This window comes from Geospiza fortis, unplaced genomic scaffold (genome assembly GCF_000277835.1).
Source record: "Geospiza fortis unplaced genomic scaffold, GeoFor_1.0 scaffold166, whole genome shotgun sequence".
NCBI classification, from domain to species: Eukaryota; Metazoa; Chordata; class Aves; order Passeriformes; family Thraupidae; genus Geospiza; species Geospiza fortis.
Window position 1 is genome coordinate 4,834,885 of NW_005054310.1, and position 21,267 is coordinate 4,856,151.

Sequence of the window (21,267 nt, forward strand, 5' to 3'; positions counted from 1 at the left end):
ATACTTGTAGTAAACATACATTATGATGTGCTATAAGAAACCTACAAGACTATCATATATCAAAAGGTTTCCATCATCTTCCTGAGAGGAAAAAAAATACTTGAGAGAGAAATATAGTGTGTTTCTTTCCTGTATGTACACATAGATACGCCTTAAAGCAGAGGTGATAAAAACATGCTAGCCTGGGACTATAAACTATAAATAAAAATACTGTTGTCATCTACTTAAAAAGAAAAATTAGTCTTTAAAAAATACTGAGAAAACAACATAATACTGGGGGGAAGAGATGAGTGCATCTCCCCTCCCAAATCATTATCATTTATACCTTTGAATAAGAGAATTCTTCTAGTTTTTTACATATTGGTTTCCTTATTTATGAATGTTATCCATAAACTTTTTTGTCCTCTGGTTGAAATACCACCTCAATACTCTGTGCTAGTAAATTCCACCAACTGATGATAAAAAAGCTAAAAATATTTACTTTAGACAGTTTAAATACTGGTCCTCCTCTTTATGTGACTCCTTTTTCATTAGTGAAAAAAGTGAATAAAAGTATCAACATTATTTTTCATCACACCAGAAATAACATTATTTTTCATTATAGTACAAAATTTATGCATCTCAGCCCTGTTCTTTTCATTACCCCTCTGTTCCTCAACACATATGCTGTTATGTTCTATAAAATACTCCCTCCGTTCACCTGAACATTTATTCTGTTTGTCTGAGTTCTCAATGAATACTGTGCCCACATTTTCAACATTAAACCTGAACTGTTGACACACTTCTCAATTTTCCCGCAACAAAAAATTAAAGACAAAATATTGGTTAATCTTAATTATTTCATCTGATCACAAGATCACCTAAATCAAAAAAAGATCTCATTAACCCAGAATGATCAGAACTTCAACATTTTGATGTTACATAATGTTATGTGGCATCACAAGGCCTTTTGATCAAGATTAACAATCTTCTGACATCATCCTCTTCATGGCTTTGGCTAACACAAACTACCCTGACAGTGCTTCATTCAACCTAATCTACAAAGAATCACCAATACCACGAATTAATCAAACAAATGCTCTTTCTTTTATCATAAGCTGTTTTCCACTAACAGTTAACTGCTACTCTCCATTTACTACTTTCACTTAAGAGTATCAGCTGAAGGCTCCTGTCCTAATAATTTTGGACAGCCAATTTATCCAAACCAGCTCTAATAAGTATTTTTTCATGAATTTCACAAGTTGTTCTTTAGGCTAAAAAGACAAGAAACGCTCACTTGTCCTCAGATCATTGTACTAAATCCTTTTTTTTTTAATTTATCAGAGTATTAAACATTTTGCAAAATGATCCATGCTTTTTGTTCTAAACTCCAAAAACTGCTGGAGTTTGTATGATGAAATATTTCCTTACCTCCCAGAGCCGAAGAATATCTTGAAAACTAAATTCCCTTTTAAATCTGATAAGAAGCCACCGGAAGCAAAAATAAAGGTAGCCTGAGTCTTGAGATTCTAGGAATAAGAGTGTGACATTTCAGAAGCATCAAATTTGGTTCAGACAACAGGTGAAAAAAAAAACCTATACTTTACAGGTACATGCTTACACCACTAATTTTTAAGATGGCGGGACCTTTTTAGAATCAAGATATTTGCAAGAGTATGGCATATTTTTAAAATCGGTAACAGGATGACCCTATCTTTTCAATAAGCATGGCGTGATTATTTAAACATTTTAGGCATTATAAAGTTACAAGTCCTATACTCATATACTATTGGAATTATATTTACACTTGTGAGGAACAGAATGCAGGAAGCTGTTTCAGTTACTGTGCATAAATAATACACCTACCTAAATAACTGCAAAATCCACTGTCTAGTAAACGAAGCAAATGACTCAGCTGAATAAGTTGTGTCTTCATACCCTGCATCTGTTCTTCAAAATTCTGATGCTGTATGGAATAAAACATTAGCACTGTCACTTTTATTAACTCAATGTTGAGATTTGCAGCTATTTTAAAAGAAGTTTTGTTATTGCAACAGTGGTTCTCCCCCTTTAAGTATTTAATATATAGATATTTAACTGTACTTATATCTAATGAAATGTCTGCCTTTTACTGAGAAGTTTAACTAAAGCACTGAACTGCATTTCTTTGCTAACATTTTTGTATGTAGTAAATGACAGTTTAAATCTGATTAAGCTCTGTTCTTCCCAGCAGCATGACAGCACTCAAACAAAAAAATATTCTCTTTTAGTTTCCTATCAGTCACACAGTCTTTTGCCACATGCACAACTCATAAAAGCTTCAGCTGGTGGGAAGTCTAAACTGCATTTAACAAACCCAAAAGGCAGGTATATAATGAAACCATTATCGTGAACAAAATTCTGCTTGAGGACTCGTGATAAATACAACTTTGTATGTCATGGTTACTTTGGAATTCTTAAGGAGCCAAACATGCCTGTACTGCACAACAATACTATTGTAAACCCACCATAACCTCAGTCAACAAAAGCATATTGACTCCAAACATAAAATGACTGCTTTAGAAGAACTGAAAAAACCCAGTGAAATTTATAAAGTAAAATTAACCCCAAATACCATCTGTAGCTTATCTGTTTATGTGAGCTAAAAAAGCCTTATTTTACCATTTGATCCATGTATGATACAAAGCACCAAAAGGCATCTACTTCATTCTCCATAACATACAAGACAGGTGACAGCAAGTCGCTCATCCCCTGCACGTAACCTTGATGGAGAAAAAGCAGAGGGGGGAAAAGCAAAAAGAAATTTAAACTCAGCAGTTAAACAGTAATTTTTCAAGTGTGATGACTGACTGAGTGAAACAAATATTAGCACATGCAGATACTATAATTCTCCGATTCAACTACCAGTAAAGATGAATTTGTATTAACAGGCACCAACATCCTGCAGATCTGATAAGATTTACAAGCCATTTCTGCCAATCAAGAGAGAACATAAAGCAAACACATTGTTCCAATAGCTGTTAAAGTATCTACAAACTGAGTTGTAGATACACAACATATTTTCAATAAAAATGTTCCTATTTAGAATTCAGAAGCATATAGTGAAATTTTTAAGATGAAGTCTCTACCTTGCACCATCACAAATACAAACTTGTACATAATTTCCTTTCTATTTGTACTTGATTACTTTCTTCTAGACATTTAAAAATTTTGAGTATCTTTGCATTCCCCCACTCACTCCCTTAATGAAGATTTTCTTCTCAAATTCACTTAAAGAGATGTTGAGTTGCAATTCCAGAAAAACATAGTGCAACAGTCCTTATGAAGAAAACTTTGCATTTTGCACTTCTTTTTTTTCTGTCACTGAATATGCTTTAAAGATTCCTTTATTTAAGGAAGTTGGGACTGTTCTGCTTGGACAGTACTTTAAATACACCCAAGCCTAAGACTATCTGTGTAACCAAGCAGACAACAATGAAGAATTTAACCCATCAAAGTGAGAATTAACAGTAATTAATTAGTAAAGTATTCCTTGCAAGAAGCACAAAAGCAACACGTCTTTAGATCTGATTCAAGGACGTGCTTTTATGTTTTGTGCCTAGAACTGGTGAATAAACTTCATACCACCTAAAAAGTACTCATATGATTTCAAGAAAAGCTTTCATTTAACTGGAGAACAAAATGCCCACCAAAGCATATCATTTTTACAAACAGCTATACAATTTTAGTTGTATAAAAAAAGGTTTTCAAATTTTTAGTTTTTAAATGGTTCTTCCAGCTTTCTTGTTTGCAATTAACAGTCCATTTAAGTAGAGCATAATGATTTCTACAGGTAATTTTTTCCCCTTCTTCCCAACTCTTCCAATTACCACTGATGCTAGTGTCAGCTTATCTTATTGCCTAATTGTTGCTGACCTCCCTCAATAAGAGAACACAATTAATGTGCGTATCTATCATCAACGATTGGTTCAACATAACATTTCTCAGTTGGCTGACTTTATTTCTTAATGATGCAATTGTAACTCCGTAACCGAAAAGAGGCTTAGAGTCAGTAACTGAAAATATGGAGCAGCTGTGAGAAGAAAAATAGAATAAGTAATAGCAAATAGGTAAATAATTAAAAGGTCAAAAGAAAAAAGTTTTGTTCCCCACATTAAATACTACAGCTAACTAAAAATAAATGCAGAGAAAATTCTGTCTAAGACAGTTTAAAAGTCCATTTAATAATAAAGCTAATTTCATTAATGCAGACTTAAGGAATTAATTCAGAAATATATTCTATTAACAGCTGTTCTGTCCCCTCCCCTATATGGCAGCTTGTGGCATTACTCAGCCCCCTCTAAAGCTGCTGTCAAAAGATTAAGAGCAGCACTACACCAATGCCTTGAAGCCTTGGACAGTTACTATGCCAAATTTACTGTATTTCCATTATTCCTGCTTGTTTATAAAACAAAAGACTTATCCAGTGTGCACATTTAAGCCATCTCAACCATGTTTTTAACAGAGTGGGTGGTGAATCTGGTTTACTTTCACCTATAATGTCACTGTGCATTAATGAATGCTGAAATGTGGAAAGAGATGAAACAGAGCTACATGTTTAAACCATCAGTTTCAGTTTTCTCTTTTTTCAAGCCAAAGATCAAGACTCTCTTTCAGGGAGAACGAAAGTTGACAAGAACTACAGCCCTGCAGCATGTTTACTAGAGGTTAAAAGTAAGATTTAATCTTACTTTTTGTTTTCAAAATCTGGCACAAAGTGGAATTTTAGAATCCCAAAACTATTCTGATACAGAATACGCAGAAAACCTCCAAAGTATACAACAGCCAAATGTCATGCCAAGGGTGAAGGGGGAACCAACTGCAAGTATCTTTTCCCTCCCTCCCAAGACAATTAACAAGAAATCAAGACTTGGCCATCACATTAACAGTGCAATTAAAGATGTTATATGCTCTTCTCTCTGCAGCAGATGCATGTACTAAAATGTAATTTTTGACAGATTGCTAAGTGGACTTCTCAAGAACCAGCTTTTAAAATATTCACAAGAACACCATGTTTACAAACAGCTGGTTCAGCATGCTGAGCTTTAACTACAACAGTGGCAGCTGGCTTATCATTTTTATTGATATTATCAGTCTTAAAAACATATATAACACTCAAGCTCCAAAGACCCAAACCCATTTAAAACTCTGAAAAGCAAGACTGCTTCAATTCTTTTTAAAAAGTTCAGTCAAAAAAACCTAAACCACAAAAACCACACAAAAACCCCAAAAACAACAAAAGAGCCCCACAACAGTAGGTCTGTGGTGAAGACAAACTACCACTTAATTTCCACCACAATTGATGAGTTCAGATGCCCCAGACAGACACCAAATTGAAAAGAGAAAGAAAAACTGAACAAAGTTATCTACATTATTGAACACTACAAACTATTCAATCTTTTTTAAAACATTTACAAAAAGCATTGCAATCAATACAAGTTCAATTCTATTAATAGGACTTCGCATAAGCAAAGCTGCATATCAGAAGCCAAGAAGGCTTTTACATTCAGAGGGACACAACTTACCTAAGTCAAAGTCATACATGCAATAGGTCATCAAAATATCATGAAGTAAAATCAGTCCTGGATTATCTTCGCCTTCATAGAACTTATTTGTTCGATCTGTCCTGTTAACATCTTTTTCTAAGAAAACAGTCCAGATTTAAAAACACTTTGAAAACCAGTTGTACAAAGCCAGTATCAAATTAATTCAGAATATCTAAGCTGATGATTTCTTCCTCAAACACTGTTGCAAAGCTTTGAAGTGTTTAAGACAACTGCATAACTGAATGTCATTTCAAAATAAAGAATGTTTTAAAATAAATAAAATCCTTCCTATCTCCAATGAAAGTATTTGCTTACAAACAAATTTTAAAGCTTTCAGCCTCTTCTTTGATAATACATTTTATGGAAAAAATCCTGATTATAATTCAGCAAAAATGTTTTACATTTAAGAGGATTAAAAGCAATTTTATGTGAGCTAACTCTACAATGCCATTTATGAATACTGATGTGACACAGCATAATCCATAGCTGGAAAGTTCCCACATGATCATCTCAAAGACACTGTGACAGTTCATAACAGCATTTTATAAATACTGTGCAACAAGCTCCTGTAACTCAGAGCAGATGAAACTGCCTCTTTCATCAGGTAGTTTTGATGTCTGAAATACACCAAGCACACCGCATACTCCTTAATAAGGTGAAATTCAAGACCAATATATTTTGAAATTTTGCAAAATTTTTGAATGCAATTTGATAAAAGGAGTATTTTGTAGATTTGAATCTATTTTACTACATAACTCTAATACTGCCACATACATTTCAAATGCTTAAAAATTAAAATAATTGTCTCAACAGAAACAAACACCCGGCCTTTTTTAAACTCAGAATATATTTTTTTCTGTTATCATTCTCTAAAAATATAGCATATTAGTCTACCAAGAAAAAGACTACTTTGACCCTTTCAGCTTGCCTGTTGAATAACTGTCTGAAATAAATTTAGTCTTTCTCTCAGAATAACACAGAAATCTTGGCCTGACTCCTGAAAAAATATTTAGTAATCCAAAACACTGGTGCCCAAATCTCACTACCAAAGAGAAATGAGAATACAAACTGCTAATACTCAGCAAAATTTGATAAAATTTTTAGAAGTAGGTGTAAAACCCCAGAAGTCAGAATGCACATACACAAATCCCTATAAGAAATTATAAAATACGAACAGACGCATTTTCACATTCTTATTGTATGTCATTATTTTAGCAACATTTCCTGTACAAACACATTACGACATAACACAAAATGAAGAGTCTTTTGTTATTGACTAAAGAAGTTTAAAAATCTAGCCAAAAATCGGTTTGTAACGCTAATACATAAAGCTCTGAGTCACTCTACTTGAGAAAGTTTTAATATTAAGTATATGACCAAGTTTAGACACCTCTGAAAAGAGCAGCATTTCATTTTTAGTGCCTCTTCATGCATGCTCTTCAATTTCATAGTAGCTTTTAAAAGTATGTGTGCATTTAGGTATGCGTCTAAACATGAATTTACCTATAAGACTCCGGTAATCTCTTAATCTTGAGTTTCGCTTTTCCTGTTCCTCACTGACAGATTTCCACTGCAGTTTCATCCTGAAATATTCATCCCTGAAGAAGAACGACAATTTTGAAACCAAACATCCACATTTCCTTTTTTTAATTTAAGCATTCATTCATTCATTCCATGTATTCTTTGAGATAAATGGAATAACAACACCCTGTTTATGTAATGTTTTTAGTAAAACAATTTTTAAGAAAATGTCACAGGTTCTTGCATTCAACAGTTTTAGCAGCTGTCTTTTAAAGGGCTTTCTACATCACCGTGTCTTAAAAAATATGCACCTTTTAAATTTCTTTTGTAAGAAAAAAGTCACTGTACTCACGTTTTCCTTTTTTGCAGATTTGCTCTCTCTTCTTTAGTGCTATTCCAAGGAAAATATCCCAAAAGAAATTTCCATGCCTCTTTTCTTAAAGTATGGCAGAGACCCTAGGGAAAAATGGGCACGATGCCATCAACAAAAGTATTACCATACTGTGAGGAAACATTCCTAGATTGATACAACACTTCCCAAAGTAGCAACTTCAAGTTGGTTTCTTTTTACATTGCAGCCAAGGCTCCTGTGCTAACTAGGTCGCACACTGGGAGGGAACAGGAGGAAAAGAGAATGATTAAACAGAATACTGTAGAAGCATGGGATCCACACTCAGGTAAGAAAAGAAACTTTAGAAAATAATTTTCTTCCTATATTTTTGCTTCACGGCTAAAAATAAAGAACTTACAAGGCATCACAAACTTTAAGAAGTAAAAAAAGTACCTTTAAAATGTATAAAAATATAATGCTGGTTCTGGTTACAGTTGTCAAATTTCTGGTCTTGCCATAAAGTGACCTTGAGGACTAGTCTTCCATTTATTTGGTTTTTTTAAACAAATATTTTCATATCACAAGACATAGCCAACCTTCAATGAATCTTTCAGTCAAAAATACTAGTATCCATTCAAGAAGCCTGCTTGTCAGAAATCTTCCCAAGTAATGCTCAACATTTTTAGATGACAAAAATGTATGGAGCTGAATCATATCCTGCTCTCATCAAGAGTTTCTTGTAACTCCTGTAGTACAGTCATAAGAATAAGGAACTTTTGTTATGAGAGTCCCCACTTTGGGGATCTTGAGTCATAAATAAAATAGAGCAGTCAGTCCCCTGGTAATGGGCAGAGATTGACAGGAAAGTGGGCTACAGAAGAAAAAGGTTTGTAGTAATTCTCATGATTGTGGAAGGGTCCTTAATGGAGCACATCAACCACACAAATATTAAGGAACAGTGCTATAATTCTCTACTTCTGCTTGCATCAAGAAACATGCATCACCAGGCACAAAATTAATGCATTAAGGCAGCTGCATTCCCACCAAAATATAGAAATACTGAAGTAACATTAGGTAGAAAAGCTACAGGACACAATTAGTTTCCAAAATTTCTATCACTGAGACTAAATTCACATTCATATTGCAAAACCCCTCAGTTAAATTAAAAATACCAGCACAAGTGTTTAGCACTGCTCTGCTAAACAGGGTCAAATCCCAGCAAAAAGCTGGGCAAAGCTAGAAGCTTCTGCTAGAGAAGGATAGGAAAAAACATTGTAAGAGAAAAGAATAAACCAGATATCCTAACACTGAAATACTAGTCTTTTCCTGAAAGTCATTTTCATTTGTTTTATCACTTAAGCTTCTGTATTTCCAACTCATTTCCTTCAGCCAGCCACAACAAGATCTCTCTCCTTGTAGAGCACTTCATATAGCTGCAAGACTGCTGAGGTATTTGACTGGCATGAAACCATGCTTTATGAAGTCTCCCAATAATGACAGTCTGGCTCATGTTCAAAGTTCTGCATGAAACATTACAAGTCAATGAAAACAGCATATCCACAGTTTGGGAAGGAAAGTAGAAGCCAGAATCAAGCCATAGGTCTTGATGAATTTAGAAAAACTAGTTACCCCTTTGAATATCAATCGTTTTATGTAGTCAACATCTAAAATTCTTCCTTCAGAGTCCATATTCTTAGCCCATTCTTCAGCTGACACAGGCTCTCTTCTACTAACTTCAGGCTGTTTCCCTAGGTCGATCTGAAACACACACAAAGGTCTTATATGAATCCCAAAGAAGTGCTTCAGTAGTTGCAAACAACTGCACAAATGGTACTAAGCCTGCCAGTTTCTTATAGTCAGTGCAATTACATTTCCACATGCACATACCTCAGCAGCTCTAAGGATCTAAGGTTGCACCTGAGCAAGTAGAGTGGGCCATCACAAGCAGATCTTTAGAGTAAGACACTTGGTGCTGAGGACCTGACTATACATGTTAATATTTCAGATTTTGGAGGATGTCTGTGTGTTTTAAATAGCCTTCTAATTCCACAAACACCTCTGAGCTAGCATCCCATGAACTAATGCAACACAGCAAACAAGGACAACTGGGAGCTCCACTTCGAAAACACATTCCTGATACACGAGTGTATCTTACGAGAGAACTGACAACCAGCTTGGGTTTAGAGATGCTACCCCTACATAGACTGCACAACGTGACTGGATCAGTTTTGGTACACAGCCTCCTAAAAAAACCAAGGATGTATGAACTTTCAGAATTTATAACACCCATGAAAAGTTTCAGTTTGTGCTTAGTCTCTCAATTCCAAAATTCCATGTACAGGAGAATTCAGCAGAAAGTAAATTGTTCCTTTCTAAAAACATTTTTATGATAGCAATCCCCAAATCAATTTGTCTTTCAACTCTTTATAAGTCCAAGGCATTTGTCAGATTAAGACATATAGGTCAATGTTAATTTCCATATATAGCATTTGTTACACTTTTTCTCACTGATACATTAATTAAGTGCTAGGCAGCAACTTCTTAGAATTATATTGTTCATGCAGCTACTGCTGAGATATTAACACCAGCTTGAACTCAAAAAATCCCCCATATAAAACAGTTCAATGTTTTAAAAATATGTAAGCTGCTCAAATAATAATCACAAGCATTTAAAAATAAACCTTTTCCACATATCTGTAAAAGAGTCCAACAGGTGTCCACAGTGATTCATGATCCAATTATAAGTTCATTCTAGCTTTCATTCAAATCATGCATATATCTGTAATTTATACACCCTAGACATTAATCATCCAATTAAACATTTTTTTTAATCTCAAAAGAAACTGAGATGTTAGGAGCAATTAGCCAAGGAAGTTGGTTATTAGCCTGCATGCTCCAATTTTACTTAACGGAGCTCTAATTGAACTCAAAGGAAACACTGAAAATAAAATCGGTCACCTTTTCAGGTAGTGCCTCTAATATAACTATAGTCACCATTTCATTAATTACAAACTTCCCTTCAAAGAAAACTTGCCTTTGCATGCATAAAAATGAAATATTCAAAAGTAACTGATGATGATCTTAACTCCTGAGAATAAATGGTAATATGCCACAATTGCATAAACAGTATAACTCATCATGCTTCAAGTCCTACCATTCTTTTAAAGGAGTGCATAAAAACAATCAGTGCATCCATAGCATTAATTTATAGACTCACTCGTGTAAGATGGTGGTCGCCTCTGATTTGATTGATCGCTTGAACGTAAAGTACCAACAATATAGTTTGTGACTTTGGAAAATTTTCCCATTGTTACTACGTATGGATCTTTCTTCCATTTCTGTTATAACATGGAAAACAAGAAAAACACAAACATCTGTGTTTATAATATATTTGTTTTATATATATACATATACTTGTAATTCTTGTACTCAAAGGAAAACATCAGGAAAGGTACTGTAGATCTCAAAATTATTTAAGTTTCATGTATTGGTAGTAATACAGAACAGTCATCACATGATTAAGAAAACACATCTTAAGTATGAAGATAATACTGCTAATTTATTTGAAAGACTGGATAACAGCGTTCTCAGTAAATCTGACCTATACATAGAAGTGGATCAGATCCACTGTTTGCTGTCAGTGATTCATGGCACAAAACAGAAACCTTACACCCAGTTTCCCTACCCTCACGGAAAAAACAGTCTGAACAATCATGTACTCTGCTAGGAATTTCACGCAAATTTTTATCTGACAACTAAATCCAGAAACTAATGCAATTAATTAATGAAAAATTTCTTTAATTCAACACATCAGTGGATCAACCCTCTGGCCTCATTTTAGTCACCCAAGTTTTCCTCCTGACTTTCACAAGTCCATAAGCTCCACCAAATGATAAGCCATTGTAGTATTAAAAAACGCCATATTTTTAGCCAACACTAAACTGTCCTCTTTGCTGCTGTATTTCCATTATCCCTTCAAAAGCCTCAGAAAACATCAATGAAAAGAATACTTACTCAAGGAAAACTTAGAAAATTATCATTAATACGTTGTGATAACTCCTAAAGTATTTCCTTTCCCCACTAATACTAAGGCAAATGTATGAATCACAGAGAACATGAACTTGAATAGGTTTGAAATAATACCACAGGAAAGTTAAGGTATTACATCATAGAAAACAACATACAATTAAGTGTACTTTCTATAGTAAGCATTTGGTTTAGGATATAGTTAATGCTTCTACAATGGCATTAAATCATTACTCAGCAAATGTTCCTGTGTCATGGAAGGGTGCATTTTTTCAATACACGTCTTCAGAATGAAAAATTTGAAGATAATACATACTTGTAGTAAGCCATATGATGGTTCATCAAAGAGATTTTCAAAAGACTGAGACAGTGACTTCTGAGTCTTCACAAGAAGAACCCGTTCATCATGTGGAGATCTGCAATAAAATTTAAAAAGGGTGTCTGGGTGCAACTGTTTTTTCTGTTAAGTCCCCAGAACATTTACTGGTTTTACGAAGCCACATTTCAGGCTTTGTGCAAAAAATAAAAGATTTGATGCAAGATCATTCATATGATGCAAGATCAGTCCTTGGAACAAGGTAGCCAACTAATGCTACATAAAACAGAACCTTCATGTTTCAAAAGATTGTGTTATTTTCATATTAGTTCTGAATTGTAGTAATTCATTCCCTGAAAAATGAAGCTTTAGAAAATTTTTTGAGAAATTACTCTAGAAGATAACTCCATTTACATGTAGGTGACAAAATTTTCTTCAGTACATTTTTCTAGTTTTGACAATGGACAAAAAAATGTGACACAGGAAATGTAGTGAGACACAGTCAGCCTCAGCACAATATATGCTGAAACTCCCTTAACATAATAGAGGAAGTGAAAAGAGCCTATGTCACCCATACAGTTAAGGAATTCCTTCTACCAGTTAGTAAATCTTACATTATGGCACCCTGTAAAACACCACATTAAGGAATACAAACAGCTTTTCAATAGTACTTTAACAGATCCTGTCAGAATAATTCTAAGATTCATACTGATAGGAGCTTAAAAGACACCAGAGCCACTGTACTGCAAAACAGAACCATCTCAGTACAGCCCTGCAAATATATTTCTGTGTAGACTCCAGAAGCTTAATGAATACAAACCTGACTTGGTCTAACTCACTATATTTGTACACTCCTGCTCAACACATTTGCTACTCAATAGGGTTCCACAGGTAGATGAAAATAGTGACAACAAAGGCACTGAAACCATGCTGCTCCTAGTAATGAATCTGTTCTTTTGCTCTAACACCTACTCCCCCTGCAACATCCCCTTCTGCCCTCTTCTTCAGCACAAGCACCCCATTACTTCCTTAAGCAGCTGCTGAATCACCAATTTACTGCTCAGTAGGTGACAGAAGAGAGAACAGCTCAGAAAGCAGGCTGACATCGCACAGACTTACATTTATAAAATACCTCTCTATTGCTCTCTCACAAAGTTTAAATCCACTACTTCTAGTTTTTGAAAGAAAAATTACTTCTCTTTTTATTAGCACCTGCATCATCTACCATGTTATTAAAGTCAAAGATAAGAACTTTAATAAGCCTTATCTCTTTCCCATTCCAACAGGACAGGACACTGTAAACACTGACGGATATGAAATGCAACAAGAGATCTTCTTTTGAGACAGCCAGACATCACAGTCACAGTTCTGAGGCACCAACAGTTAATGAAGCTCAATTGGCTTTTTCTAAAGAGCAGCACAGGGGCAAAGGCTGAGTCATGTATTATGTTTCTCTTAACTAAAAGAATTAAAACTTTGTACCATACCTCCCTTTTAATTAAACACACTTTCTGGACAGTCAGGGGGGTATCAACACATTAGGTAATGTTCAAAAATTTGTGAGCTATACATTTTCTGAAACTTCCTCATAGTCCTGTGACTTACAAAGTGTCATCTGTGCACATGGTATTTTCTCAATATTAGACTAGTGCAATTAAACTAGAAGGCACCTAATCCTAAGGACAACAAATTACAACTATTTTGTATGACTCTAGCTGCTTCATGCTGATTTCAGCAATGGCGTGGTATTTATAAAGAATTGTATTAGAGAAGTACAATATCTTTTGAGATAACAGGAACATAAAAAAATGCCTATAACATAAAGATAATATATACATAAGCTAAAATTTCTGCCTTAATATCAATATCCCATGTTTATAAAATACAAGTTGTGATAACAAGTAATTACACTGACAAATATTTGCTTGTGGCATCCAGACAGCTGAGTAAACATCTTTTACTAAATGAGGTTGTGAGCTGAGATACATTATGTACTAAAGAATGAATAACCATTAGGAAACAACAGAAACATACAGATTGACTCTGTCATTTCCATAACTTGGATGGCCTATTTGTTCTTTTCTCTTTCCTTAGAAAAAAATAATGGTCATAATTCATGACTAAGCAACAGAAGAGAATTTGGTGACAGAAGAGACCTTAACTGAATAAGAAAACAAACTCGAAGTTCCTGATCAGGTCAATGCTTGAGGCCATCCAAACTGAATTTCTGTAGCTATCATTGCTTTTTGATTTAAAGTTCCTGAAGTATCTGCTCTTGCGTTAGTTAATGCTTACAACTGTTCAAGGTGGCAATACCAAGCAGCACAGCACATCCTCCAAGCTTGAACATCACCTCAAGTTTTGCTGTCTTATCCTAGAAATCAGTTAGAAAATTTCAAATATGTTGCTGCAGTCCACAGGTAACAGATTACACAGATCTGATATAAAGCTTTCTGTAACTCATCATATATCACAGTCTTTTTCCAGAGTTTGCTACATCAGTTGCTCCTAAAACCTGCCCCAGTTTACCAGCAGCTAGTCAGAAGGTATCCACAAATAACTAAACACAGTATGCTCAAAAAGGAACGGCTTCCTTGGGGAAAAAGGAAGAGAGGGGGATGGCAGGACAACAATGTTTCCCTATGCCTGCAGAGGCTGGGAAATTATGAAACTAAATGAGGATGTTTAAGGAAGGGAACCTAGAGAAAAAAAACCCTCAGGATTTAAGATGAAGTTGTGATTCAGGATTTTCTAATCTACAGTTGTACAGAGAATATTCCTATTTACAAGTTCATCTTGTCCCCCTACTAGCCCCTCCTTTGCTCTTCCTGACTTTTCCCCTTACAAAGCTCACATACAATGCCACAGCCAGTGGCATTCCACCAACTGGGCACACTGACCATGCTACCTTCTCCAAGCAGCTGAAAACTTCTGATTATCACAAACCCCAACACCATGCCTTGAAACTGTCAAAGCCTTTCACAAATCAATTCCATAAATATACAACCACTCACATCCTATTGACTTGCTCTCCAGCAAAATTTTCCTTAGTATTACTCAGCATCAGCCTGAGTAGTTGTTGAAGGCATCTCTGGCCCCAGTGATGCTACTAAGAAGAGCCCTCTGTAAGAATTCCTACAGCCATTTCACTATCCATCTTCAAATCTATCATCACACTATTATGCTGCAAGTGACAACAGCAAAACACTTTTGAAAACAGATTACATGCCACACTAATATTACAGCTGTAATAGGTATACATGTTATACCACATTTACTTCTTCATATTCTATATAACCTTATTTACCTGCTGGCTTCTTCAATTATATTTATGCCTACATGGTGAATGCAGAAAATTTTATTTTATTCTACACTTATGCATGCTGATCAAAAAGGCTATCCTAGTAAAAAACTTGGAGGTAGCACAATACAACTACACAACAACACCAAATTATTTAACAGAATGATAGAGTCTTAACTGTATTTACACTCAGATAGTGGATTTGTGTAGTAAAGGTGAAACACTGACCAGGCAAGAAATTACAGGGGAACAGAACTGTGGGGAAAAACATTTATATACTAATTGATTTAGCTGACAGTACTGTAAGTTACCTTGCATTCTCACATAAATACTCATGCATATTTTGCACAAAGGAGAGAATCTCAAATTGTAACACAAATTATCCCATTTTATAGGAGTAGCTCATGAAGGATTTAACGTTTACACTGCATGTTCATAATAACCTTCTGCACCCACTAGAGGGAGCAACTGAGGCATTTGGAGCTAGCAACACTTCAGATTCTAAAATATTTCATAAATCAATCCAATAATTTTTAAACTTCAGCTTACATTCCAAATGCATATGTGAAACCACAGTTTCAGTCACCCTGAAAACTATTTCTATTAACAAAAAAAGGAATGGAATACAATCAGGAAGTATTACTCTGAAATTCCTAATGTGATTTAAGTAAACAATAATCTGTATTTTACAGAACTAAGAGTTGTCTGATACTTACTCATTCAGTGCAACGTGCTTTTCAAGACATTTAATCAATGATTTGCTATCTCCATGATGAAAGTGAAGAGCTGGAAGCTTCACATCATCCTTCAGACAGAACACCAAATAAGACCATCCCATGCCTTCTTTGTTTTGTTTGATTGATTTCAGATCTGTCAAACTGAACAGGAACGACCACTTGCTTTCTCTGTTTGCATGAGTTGTAGCATCTTAAAAACAAAATTAGCACATGATTTCAGTTTGACTTTCAGTGTTAGCAATTATAAATACATTATATCTGTCACTGTTCCTAAAAAACAAACTCAAAACGTAAACATCAGCTTTGGTTCTAATAATTGGATCTAATTCATTCTATTGGTTCTAATGTACACTGTAACTACTATTTCTGCATTTTCCTTTGAGCTTCCTTTTCTTCTATGGACTTGTAAAACAATCAACAAGTCCATCAGGCTACTCCCCTAAAACTGTACCTACAGTTTATAGAAAAAGGTTTTTCACCCAGAGGATGGTTGGACACTGGAACAGGCTCCCAGGGAAGTGGTCACAGCATTAAACTTAACAAGAGTTCAAGAATAACTCTGGACAACACTCTCAAGCACATGGTGTGATTCTTGGGGTTGGCCTGTGCAGGGCCAAGAGCTGGACTTTGATGATCCCTGTGGGTCACCTGCAACTCAAAATACTCTGTGATCCTACAACAGAAGTGATCAAGCAGTTAAATGTACATCTGCTGTATCAAATTACAGCAGGAAGCTAAACCCAACCTGCAGCTCCACCATGTAGTGCTACTTACCCAAACTACACATGGTATGTGCTACAATCCTGGAACCTATATATTACCCACAGTTACTAGCCACATGTCGTGTAAGGCTGCTGCCAAAGTAAGGGCAAAGGAATTGGAAATCTCCCCCTCACCCTTTCCTCCTGTAGTGTGCAAGCTTGTATACATGCTGTGCAAAACTCCATATATTCAAGGAGAAGGGATTAAAGTGTACTTTACCAGAGGACACAAAATTGCCAGCATGTCCAGAAGGAATCTGGGACACCCCCTGGCCTGGTCCCATCAAATTACAGCAAGTGGAAATAAGCAATAAGTGGAAAAGAGCATAATCAAAGTAGTCCTCAGTGACAGTCACTATGGATGAAGGCATGCCCTGTTGACTGGAGATGAAAATTCAATACAAACTAGTGATGTGGTAAACCATATTTACCCAACAGAGATGCTGTGTGTGTGTGTGTGTATATATAAAAGCCAAGGACTGTGCTTTACTCAAAAACATTCATAATCTGGCATCCAAACCCTGTAGATGACAGACATGACATTTAAGACCATTATAAAGATGGTAAAACAAGCACAATAATCCCCAGTTACAGGATGTGAAATACTACATGGAAAACAAGTTATTATTAAAGAAAAAACACTATGTGAGAATCAGAGAAAAAAAGATTACTCGAGAGTCACTGTTCTTTCATCACAACTTGTTTTTCAACATCTCTACTGAGACACTATAACAAAAATGTTGTAGCTATAGAATTATTTTGCCCACATAAAAAAGACCATATTAAAGACCCATGTATGTCATAACTGTACATTCCATCTCCCCCTGTTGTTGCAGTATGGAAAGGCATTTGAATAGCAAACCACTTATTTTTCCATTTTCATTTCTATCATGACACCTAGTTTGAATTCCACTTGTTTTAAAGAGTGCAAGCCCAGTGCAGATAAAACTGCTACTACATCTAATGATGAAGCAAGAAGTTAGATTTAATGTTCTTTTTCAATACAATTCTCTACCAAATTAAGGAAAAAACAGAGGCAGATGACAGCTATACCACCTGTGAATTTTTTTCTACACCCAGAGATTCATATCTTACCACAAATGAATCCCAGCCTTTCAAAAAGGCTATTCTTAAAGGCAATTCTTTAGTTACAAGTTACCATCATGGAAGAAAAGCAAAACACTGTACACACAAAAAAACCCTCCACATTTTTTTAAGTACCTCCATTTGAATGAGGTTTCTTCTTAAAAGAGACTGTGGTGACCATGTCCCATTCTGCTTCATAACTACTTGGACGATCTGCTCCTCGGGAACATTTTTCTTTCGGAGTTTGAGTCCACTCCACAACAGAACTGGAATCCTGAGATAAAACAACAAAAGCAACTATCAAAAAACACAAGACATGAAAATTGACCTGGTTTCTCAGATTCAACCTGAAGAATCAGCATCTTTATTTTGTAGATTAAAAGAAAATGTATTGAAATCCTCAGAAACATAATACACTTCAACACAGGAAATTTGGACTTATGACTAAGACTATGTGGTTTTACTTAGTAAATTCCAACATCCTAAACCATCTTTGCCTCTCTTGCAGACTTTATGAGCATAACAAATTATTCATTTAAGTGTAAAACTTGAATCTTTTTTAGTCACATCCTCTTAATACTGATTAAATACCACATATCACTGCATCTTGGAACCCCCACAGACTTCTATTTTTATTTTGCATTTGAACAGCACCTCTCACTTTCGTGTCTAACTATGAAGAGTGAATCACCGAACTACAACACAGTAGATGCAGAGGGACTGGTGACTGTGATATATTTACACTCATTTGGTCTTTACTATTCATAGTTAGTCCTCTACTATATTATTTGTGAACCAAGTAAAAACTAAATACAGTCAACCTACTCAAGTATTCTAATAACCTGAACTGGCCTGCAGTCTGCAAATAAGATTCCTACATATAGCTATTACTACCAATAATAAATAAGCTTTGCTTCCAGTTATGAAATCACCTACACATTAGTTAACACAAAATAAAATCTCTAGAGAAACATCAACTAACAAACAAACCTTTCCAGCATAGAGGATATTAGAAGTATCCAAAGTCTCATCCAGTGGTCTCCAGTCTACTATCACTTCATTTTCCTACAATACAAATCACAAAAAATTCAACACTACACATCAAAGTATTTATTGCCATATATAGTCATGGTGTGACTATGTTAAAACTTACATATACATATAGATGATGACAATGTCAAACACAATGTGATGTTTGTTCATGTACAAAATCCTACACTTTAAAAAGGCATTTAAGATTTGCCAAACTTGTTATGTGTTTTGCCAACAAACACACAAAAGTTCTGTATTATGTAAATACCTTTTCTATGACACGCAGTATTCCTGCTATTAAGTTGTCCTGGTCATCATTTTTTCCACAGGAGGAGTGAATGAAAACTCCTTCTTGCTCATATACAACCTATAACAAAATGAGTATTGAAATTTAAAAAATAATGTTTTAAAATTCTTAAAATTGTTTATCCCCCTATGGTACTCATTATCATTTTGACTCGCTGAGAGAAGTTGAAATAAACACTTCTATCTTGTTAGGGATTTTGTTACAAAGAGTCCAAGATCCCAGTCTTTCACTTACCTAAAACAAGAAACAATAGGAAATGGAACTGATCAAACTTACTCTCTAAGCAACATACTGACTAGTACTACTTCATTAAAACACCACAAGAAAATGCATTCAATACCTAGTTATTTTTAAATCAGCAGGTACAGGTTCAGTGAAAGTCCTATACAGCTTTTAAAACATTAAAAGGCTTTCTTATATAGCCTGCCTTTCTGCCACCTGCCATTAAGCATGTTGAAATTATAAAACTAATTTAAATTTAAAATGGACCAAAAAAAATACTGTAAAAAGATGAACTCCAGAGAAATAAAAAACTATACCCTGAAATTAAATTCAGGGCCAGTGGCAAAGATTCCATCTGAAAGGTAGAATATGCAACAGTTGGATAAGAAGGGCTTGCAGGAGGGCACACGGCCCACATAACTTTTGCATTCAAGTATTTGCAAAACCCTTCACAGTATTCTGATCATGCTCTCAAAAAAAAAAAAAATTAAAAGAAAATCAAAGAACCCTTGGCTGCCAAAATTTAGCAGGCTTTTGAAAGCTACATACACATACTCTTAAAAGCTGTATAATGACTGTAAATGGGTCTTATTTTACACAGGTCTAAGAGTGAAAAGACCCTTCAATTTTGTGAAAGTGAAATAAATCAAACAGTAACAGTAATTGTTTGTGAATCATTTTCATTTTCACACCAAGCTGCAAACACTGCCTTAAGAAACATATTTTTAAAGGCAAAGTTTAGAAATTTTTCAGAGACAGATAATGTATTTCTTTGGTTCTAAGATATCAGGAGTTATTTTTCTCATTTATCCGCTTTCTAAAATCATTACACTTGTAGTCAGGCCAGTAAACTAAAAGGTTAATTTTGCCTGTCTGTTTCAAAAGGTTAGGTGGGTAAGCTTAACTAGCCAGATGAGAAAACGTGGCTTAAAAAGAGCCATAAAATTTACTTAATTCATCCTTTCTGTTTTAGTTTTGCTTCAATTTCTCTACCTTTAACACAAGGAATAAATTTCAGGAGTGCTCTAGTTAAACAGAAATATCACTTGGAAGAAATCTCTAAAGGTCACTTAGCACATCTCCTGCTTGAAGGACTATTAATATCATTGCCTTTCAAATATTGGAAGTTTTCTTTCTTGTTCTCTATTACAGTTTTTTTCTCTTTTCTATCCACAAAACCCCACCCTAATTACTGTCCAACATGATACAAAAGAAATAACCAGAATTCTGCAAAGAATAAAACAAAACGCAGATCATCATTGGTGCAATTATCTGTTTTCAAATTCAGTTCTGTTCAAACAAGGCAACCTTGACCTTTATTTAAATTTTACCTTCTAGCTATTTGGACCTGATCTATCATGAAAACTAGTCAGAAATATGAATCAGTCATCAACCCCTTGGACAGCTGCTCCAAAAAAAAAAAATCTATTTGTGTCAGAGTTTTACTGGTAGAAGTGCACTTCTGCCAAAAATGTTAGTATCATAAAGTATACCTTCTAAATCTAGAAGGTATGCCATCTAATAACTGCTTTTATTATTCTTCTGTCCATTAACCTCTCAGAAGGACAAACACTTCCTTTCATGGAAAAAGAAAATGTGTTTCTAATGCCACAATTGTCATGCAACTGAAAAATCTTACACTGCTCTTTGTAACAGCTTCAGCTCCCTGTGCCATGCTCCTCCAAAAAACCCAAAGCACATGCTCAGAACTTCAGAGGGTGTCTGTAAAACAGAGGACTGGTCGCAAAGCACCTTATTCCCCTCATACTGTTATTTAGAGAAAATCTTCTCCAAGTTTGAAAGGCCAGAAGGCCAAGCCGCTGAGATTCTTCCTTTCCAATCACAAGCGTGATCTACTTATTTACTTTTTCCAACTGTTAACTAGAACTGTAACTAATTTGAAGCAAGAGATAACATTATTGTACAAAAGAGCATCTAGATGTTTTTTCACAGTTAATCCCTCTGCAAAACATTTTGGGAGTTACCATCTTGAATTCTTAGAAATACTGAGCCACTCTGTTCAGCAGTACTTTGTAAGGTAACTCCATAAATGCATTTGAACA

General features: G+C 35.0%; 1 protein-coding gene across 1 annotated transcript in view; it reads right to left on the minus strand.

The window, feature by feature from the left end:
- The window catches only part of TBC1D15 (TBC1 domain family member 15), a 36,323-nt gene that overhangs the window by 5,542 nt on the left and 9,514 nt on the right, over window positions 1-21,267 (minus strand). Inside the window, exons 3-15 of the mRNA XM_031055610.1 lie at window positions 18,944-19,042; window positions 18,634-18,708; window positions 17,779-17,917; window positions 15,776-15,986; window positions 11,759-11,858; window positions 10,630-10,754; window positions 9,046-9,235; window positions 7,438-7,541; window positions 7,068-7,162; window positions 5,544-5,660; window positions 2,641-2,741; window positions 1,846-1,945; window positions 1,411-1,508 (exon numbers count right to left, since the gene is read on the minus strand). Coding sequence (XP_030911470.1) covers window positions 1,411-1,508; window positions 1,846-1,945; window positions 2,641-2,741; window positions 5,544-5,660; window positions 7,068-7,162; window positions 7,438-7,541; window positions 9,046-9,235; window positions 10,630-10,754; window positions 11,759-11,858; window positions 15,776-15,986; window positions 17,779-17,917; window positions 18,634-18,708; window positions 18,944-19,042 — 1,554 coding nt within the window. The remainder of the gene's footprint in view (window positions 1-1,410; window positions 1,509-1,845; window positions 1,946-2,640; window positions 2,742-5,543; window positions 5,661-7,067; window positions 7,163-7,437; window positions 7,542-9,045; window positions 9,236-10,629; window positions 10,755-11,758; window positions 11,859-15,775; window positions 15,987-17,778; window positions 17,918-18,633; window positions 18,709-18,943; window positions 19,043-21,267) is intronic.